General features: G+C 39.7%; 2 protein-coding genes across 4 annotated transcripts; one reads left to right on the top strand and one right to left on the bottom strand.

Moving 5' to 3' along the window:
- The first annotated feature begins 562 nt into the window (after positions 1-562).
- cnih1 (cornichon family member 1) lies at positions 563-2,057 on the top strand. The gene is made up of 3 exons (XM_015031727.1): positions 563-711; positions 809-952; positions 1,695-2,057. The coding sequence occupies exons 1-3, from the start codon at positions 641-643 to the stop codon at positions 1,720-1,722; spliced, it is 243 nt and encodes an 80-aa protein (XP_014887213.1). The 5' UTR covers positions 563-640; the 3' UTR covers positions 1,723-2,057.
- Positions 2,058-2,771: 714 nt separating this feature from the next.
- Positions 2,772-6,041, bottom strand: cdkn3 (cyclin dependent kinase inhibitor 3). 3 transcript variants are annotated; one of them, XM_015031724.1, is made up of 8 exons: positions 5,931-6,041; positions 5,551-5,659; positions 5,276-5,331; positions 5,148-5,192; positions 4,459-4,681; positions 3,423-3,454; positions 3,241-3,344; positions 2,772-3,171 (listed from the first exon to the last, which is right to left on the bottom strand). In XM_015031724.1, exons 2-8 carry the CDS (start codon positions 5,625-5,627, stop codon positions 3,082-3,084), a joined length of 627 nt encoding a protein of 208 aa, XP_014887210.1. In that variant the 5' UTR covers positions 5,628-5,659; positions 5,931-6,041; the 3' UTR covers positions 2,772-3,081. The 3 variants fall into 3 exon arrangements, with proteins under 3 accessions (XP_014887210.1, XP_014887211.1, XP_014887212.1); XM_015031725.1 differs by having other exon boundaries at positions 5,551-5,639; positions 5,931-6,036; XM_015031726.1 differs by lacking the exon at positions 5,931-6,041 and adding an exon at positions 5,716-5,795 and having other exon boundaries at positions 5,551-5,639.
- Between the last annotated feature and the right edge of the window lie 397 nt (positions 6,042-6,438).

Genomic DNA, 6,438 nt, shown 5'->3' with positions numbered 1-6,438 from the left:
TAGTAAAAACTAACAATTCAGACAGTGTTGGGGGTTATAAACATCAGTAATTTGAATTTATTGTGACAACGATAAATCAAAATTCTTATCACAAGAAATTTATCACGATAAACGATACGATAAATGCCCACCCCTAAGCTGTAAGTCAGGGAGGAACTTCACTTTGTGGTTTTTAATCTAAACATTGAAAATCAGATTTTTTTTTCTTTTAATCCGGAGTATATTGTGGAATTATCGAATTTGCAAGTGGTAGATCTTGATTTTTCACCCTGTTACTTGGTTAAAAATGGCGTCGTATGCTGTCACCCCGGCTACATGCATTGTAGCCATACAATCCATCACATTACACCGAAGCTCAGTATTTCTTTCCCTCATTTTTATAAATGTCACCTTTTTTTTTTTTTTTTTTTTTAAGACCGAGTGAGAACACCTCAGTCTTTGCTTTCTGAAGACGATTGGTTTTCTTCAGGGAGCTGCAGCGTTCTCCCACGTCGTCCTCTGACTGTCTTGGCTTCCTAATCGTCTCGTTTTGAGCAGGAAGGCAGACTGACCGGCTGTCCCTGTGCCTTGACGTCTCCTCTCCTCTGGTCTGTTTCAGCTGGTGCTGCCAGAGTATCTCATCCATTTCTTCTTCTGCGTGATGTTTCTGTGCGCGGCCGAGTGGCTCACCCTCTTCCTCAACTTGCCGCTGCTGGCTTATCACGTCTGGAGGTGGGTAACCGAGCAACCGGCTGACCGCCGAAACAGGAATCCTCTGCTTCGTTTGTGACTAACAGGTTTATTTATTAATATTTTTGCTGTGCCACAGGTATACGAGCAGACCTGTGATGAGCTGTCCAGGACTCTATGACCCGACTACCATCATGAATGCCGACATCCTGGCCTATTGTCAAAAAGAAGGCTGGTGCAAACTGGCTTTCTACCTCCTCTCATTCTTCTACTATCTCTACGGGTACACAGCTTTTTCCATTTCTCACTTTGACAATCGTACAGAAGCTCTCTGCATTGGTTGAACATGCGGCTCTGCAACCTGCGGAGTCGCAGCTGGCTCTGAATAACTTTGGCTGAAACTGAAAAGGAGCCAGTTGATGGTTTTAAATACAGATATAACAATTTTAAGGTTTTTTTTTTTTTAAATTCTCCTGCAATATTTGCACTGAATTTTCACAAAGAATGACAAACACTAAAATTCCCATTAATGTTTTTAGACCCGTTTTCCTTGCCCTTTAAAAAAAAGACACAAAATGCTTGTTCTATAAAGATTACAAGAAATTTCCCAAAGGAGATATTTGTGTAAAAAGTTGTATTTTTTTCAGTCATGTGACCTTTTGCAGCTTTAAATTATTTTTTTTCCCAAAATGGCTCTCTGCTAAAATCTAATTGAATACAAAAGAGGCTTTTTTTTTTTTAACTAAAGTTTTAGATTTGTCAAAAACATGAAAGTTGATGTTTCATGACTGTAATAGAAACGCTCCCACTTTTAACACACGGTAAGAAAATGTGTATTTTTTTATTTTTATTTTTTGTCAACACTGTAAATTTTCAGCAGATGTATTTAAATTGTGGCAACACCCTGAGTCGTTATTTTGTCAGTCACAGATGTTGAAAATGTTGCACCATCTTACTGGCTGTGGTCATTAGGACCCAGGCGGTTGTGAGTGAACCTGACGGTAATCCTAATCTGTCTCTTCCAGAATGATCTATGTTCTGGTGAGCTCCTAAAGACGTGGAGGGAAACGGACCGAGCCGTACAGTAGATGACCAGACACTATGATCCAAGTGCTGGAACACTGGACCTGCTGGAGACCACTGATGAGCAACACGAGCCGTCATTTCAAGTGGATGAGCCCCCCCGACAAACACACACTCACACACACAGTGCAGAGAGTCATTCTGGAAACTTCTAACCTCTTTAAAGACTATCTTGGTCGCAGCGTTTCCGTCAAAGCACTACAACTTAAAAAAAAATAGTCTGGAAATACGGACAAATTTCAATGGACAAGTTCATCTTTTTTTTTTTAATGCTTGAGATTAAATAAAAATAGTTTTCCATCTTTGCTCCCTGCTTTCGAGTGTTTACAGATTAGGATTTGAGGTTTGTGTGCGTGAATCTAAACGTGTGCTGATCTGCTTTACGGTTTTTTTTCCTTTTTCTGGATTGTAACAGCTGATGTACTCTGACCAGGTAGTTTATTGATCTTGGCTGCAGACAGCTCAGTCTGTTCAGACTAAAGATGGACTGAAGGAATAAAAGACGAGCGTCATCTTGTAGTGAAACATGACGCACGCACCGTCTTATCAGGGTTTTTTTTTTCCCCAATGAATTGTTTCAATATTTAAAATCTACCTGTCCAATATTTAGTTGTCTATATTAATCATGAGGGGATCATGTGTGGTTTATTTTCTGTAAATTTTCCCTTGTAGCTCTGAGTTAAGTGAAAGGCCGACTCGACAGCGATGTATAGAGCTTCAGTAGCAAACTGCTGATGTGCCATACTGTTGAATCGTACCTTTTGATCTGTTTTTGGTTGATTTGAACACAAATAGTCCACGTTGTTAGCATCTCTGGTCTATTTATTGTTTTCTGGATTTTTATACAATTTCCTCTGACATCAAGCACTCCTGCATCTCCAACTTATTTAGTTCAATAAAAGTTATTTAGCTCAAGCTTTCACTGGTTAGAGCAATGTCTTTCATTTTGCACCAGTCAGTTTAGACACCTTCCTGTCACATTTGGGAAAATAATTCAAAATAAAACCAAAACGCTGAAATTTTCTGCAATGTAAATTTTATTTATTTTTTCTTGTGCGGTGGATTAAGTAGTGTCACTTTAACAGACATGAAAAGGCTTTTTTTATATATATATATATTTTGGTACAGAAAATGTACGCATCTACTTTTTTTTTTAAAGCTTAAACACAGGCTTGTGTATTTTTAAAGATTTTAAGCCGAGTTGTGTTGTTACCTGAACCTTTTGGTTTATTTAAAAGCTCAAAGAAGTGATGTACTACTCTTAAAGTGCAGCTCTTGGAGAGTTAAAAATCACTGAATGCAGATGTTTACAGATTATTTTCTCCAGAATCACCGAGACACCGATCTCTCTGTGGAAGCCTCTCTGTTCTCTTTGTAGGCGGCATACTTCTCCCGAAACTCGTGAAGAAAATTGTATTGCTGCAAAAAAAAAAAAAAGATTGAGGCGTGCTGAATTCCTTATTCATTAAAAATACTATCTGACCTCACCTTCACCGTTTGTATTGCTCCTCCTCCTCTGTGCTCTCTGAGGATCTCGATGGCTTCGCTGGCCGTCATCGTCACCGAGAGCTGGAGCAACAGGCAGGCGGCGACTGAGTGGGAAACAAATGCTGCGAGTTAAGAGAAAGTTCAAACGAGAAGGTCATCACGTGAAAGCAGACTGTCCTCACTTAAAGCGGATCGCCCCAGGCCTCCGTAGCAGCTGCAGGAGGAAAGGAAAAGGCAGAGTCAGTTCAGAACTTCAAACCGCACAGGCAGAGCTTCGTTGTGGTTTCTATGGTGACCAGATGATGGCAGAGTATCTTTACTTACAGAAATATTTCCAAACTATAAAGGTTGGTTTAAAAAAAAAAATTGGCTTTCATTTCCTCCGATTTAGGATATCATGATGCATCAGCAAAAAAAGAAAACCTCTTACATGGAACCAAGAGAGGAATCGACATCCCTCCTGTCTTTTCACTGTTTACTTCCTGAATTAATTGATTGTAAAACCCTGACTAACGTTCAGGTTCCTGCATGATGAGAATCCTTCTGAAATCTCTGAACTGTTGGATCCTCCAGGTCCTCAAACCAAAATCTGCTGGTTGTTCCAAGAATTGCAGAACTTTCTGGAGCGATGCAAATCGATTTGCTTTTGAGAGTTTTAGTCGAGGATTTTTTTTATTCAAACATGCTATTCCTTAAGATCCTTTTTTAAATATTCTAAATCGGATTTAATTGTATTTAACATTTATTTCCTTTCACTTTGTGTTTTTATTCAGTATTTTAGTTTTTATGCTACCGTCTTTTTTTTTTTTTATTTGCGAGGTGCTGTATAAATTCAACCACTGCTGCCTAGAATTTTTTTGGTTTATTTAAGTAAGTTACATTTTCCTGTGCTGAGTTTTAATTTGTCCAAAGATTGCCTTTCATCAATGAGTTGTTAAATAATTGTGGGAAAGCGGTAAAACACGCAAACCTTGGAGAAGCTGTTTGTTAATCCACAAGTTGTTGGGCTCCTGAAAAGGTTTTCATGCCATATTTTACATTTTCTCCCATTTTTATAAATGTAAAAACAAAGCAGTGGATTTGGACGAGCTTTACCTTTCCAAGCTACTCATCGAGTCTCTGAGAGGTAAGTGAACAAACTTCAGTGTTTGGAGATCTTTTCCACTCAACATTTCAAATACATCCCTCATGTAGCCCGTGTGTGTGTGTTGGACTCACTGGACCATCGTTCTCCTGTTCCTCTCGAGGCAGACCTGCAGCTCGTCCAGGATCTGGCAGCACTGCTCCAGCTCGGGAACGTCTCCGTCGGGGAACGGCGCGTGGTGCACCGTGAAGCCGCGTTGCTCGTAGACCTCCAGGAGCGACGGGACCCTGTACCTGCTCAGTTCCCCTCTAGTGCACAAGACAAACACATCCTGCACCCCCTGGTTCTTCAGCTCATCTGGTAACGGCAAGGAATGCAAGTTCGTTTTAGACAAATTTGTCATTTTCCACTACTGAGTAAAAAGATTAAAAGCTGTGACGCCCATCAATAGAATAACAGCATAAAACACATTACTCAATGCAGTATTTAACTTTTATAATAAAAAAAATACTTTGTTTACATAATTGTTGAAACTATCACCATGTTCTGACAGCACAGTATGAGATTTGTGAAATAAACTGTTATGTTGAGTTGTTTAGTAGCATTCACACAAGTTTGATTGACAGCACTAAGACCCTCCTCCTGGCTCTGCTTGGTTGTTTGGAGCAGTGCATTTCTCCAGAGCACAGGAAGGAGATGGATCTTTTCACAGATATTCTGTGGTAATAGTTCAAATATGTAAAAAATACATATTTACACAGACAGTTGTATTCTGCAGCGTTAATGTCTGATCTGAGAAAAGATTCCTCAAAAACTGCCTTACCAACATCTCTTTGCAGGGACCTGCGAACATCTTTATACTTGCAACCTGGAATAAGAAGAAATGTATTATGTCAAAAAAAAAAAAAGTCTTTGTCCTAAAATAGACCTTTCAGATGAACATGATTTTACCTGGCAGTGCACATATTCCAAGGTACTGTGAGCACTCAACTATGGACAGAGGTAACCTGAAACCCAGTCAAAAATATTACAGGATAATGTTTTTTAAAAAGTCAGAATATTGCGTCTTCTAGATTCAGAGGGAGTATACACAGGACAGTTTTTAGATTTTTACTTCCACTTCTGCTTTGTGTCAATGACAAAATTACTGAAAACCCATTTAAATTTGTGGCCATAACGAGGAGCTTTAGAGGGGCGGATAATTTTGCGTGTTTTGCTTCATATACCAGCTCATGTGGAGCGGAGTCAGCTGCTCTTCTTCCACATCTTCATCAGAGGAAGAGTCAAACTCGGTCTTTCTCATGTCTTCAGACGCCTTCGAGAGAAGACTGGGTACTGTAAAACAATAACAATCACAGTAGGTTTCACAGAGTCAGACATGTTATATCTACCTTATTCTGAATTATTCAAAAGGCTTTTTTGAAGTTCTAATAAAACGCCAGACGGTACTATTTCTCACGTGCTAACGTCAGCTATCATTCCTACGTCATTTTAAAAAAGTTTAAATTCAGCTACTAAAATAATTATTCATACAACAGTCCTTAACAGCAAGCAGTTCTACAGTTTTTAAGATTTAAATGTGTATATATATGTATTTATTCTCCACCTTCTTCGCTCTCTTCGTGTCCGGTGTTTTGACAGCCAGTTCAAGTGCTACGATTTTAAAACGCTACAAAGCTATCGTCCAATCAGATTCAAGAGCTGACTCTTAACTCCGCCCACCGCAGCGCAACAGCCCGTAGTGGCGTTCGATTTATATTGCTGGGTCAAGCAAGCGTGGGCGGAGTGAAGACGACAAATCTCGAAGACTGTCTCTCTCTCAGTGGCGCCCAGTGTCGGTCCTGGAGGCCCGGCATCCTGCGTGTTTTAGTTCTCTCCCTGGTTTAACGCACCTGGATCAAATGATGGCTCATTAGAGGCCTAAGAAGAACACTGACATGCTGAAATGGTTGTTGCTACCAGCAGGGAGAGAACTAAAACATGCAGGATGCCGGTGGCCCTCGAGGACACCCCTGCTCTAAAACTAAAGTTGTGAACAACCAGCCTAAATTTTATATTTTAAATGTAAAAATAAAAAGAGAAACATCCTATACGATGCCAACTATTAAAACAGA

This window comes from Poecilia latipinna, unplaced genomic scaffold (assembly GCF_001443285.1).
Source record: "Poecilia latipinna isolate Pla-1442-1.1 unplaced genomic scaffold, P_latipinna-1.0 Scaffold215, whole genome shotgun sequence".
NCBI lineage: Eukaryota > Metazoa > Chordata > Actinopteri > Cyprinodontiformes > Poeciliidae > Poecilia > Poecilia latipinna.
This window is presented reverse-complemented; position numbering and strand designations above follow the sequence as displayed.

Bases quoted from the DNA above. Each gene is read 5' to 3' on its own strand.
- cdkn3 (XM_015031724.1), bottom strand. From the start codon at position 5,627: ATGAGAAAGACCGAGTTTGACTCTTCCTCTGATGAAGATGTGGAAGAA. The intron at 4,682-5,147 runs GTAAGGCAGTTT...TGCCGTTACCAG, and splicing joins GTCCCTGCAAAGAGATGTTG to ATGAGCTGAAGAACCAGGGG. The intron at 3,172-3,240 runs GTGAGGTCAGAT...TTTTTTTTGCAG, and splicing joins GAGCAATACAAACGGTGAAG to CAATACAATTTTCTTCACGA.
- cnih1 (XM_015031727.1), top strand. From the start codon at position 641: ATGTTTCTGTGCGCGGCCGAGTGGCTCACCCTCTTCCTCAACTTGCCG. The intron at 712-808 runs GTGGGTAACCGA...GCTGTGCCACAG, and splicing joins CTGGCTTATCACGTCTGGAG to GTATACGAGCAGACCTGTGA. The intron at 953-1,694 runs GTACACAGCTTT...TGTCTCTTCCAG, and splicing joins TTCTTCTACTATCTCTACGG to AATGATCTATGTTCTGGTGA.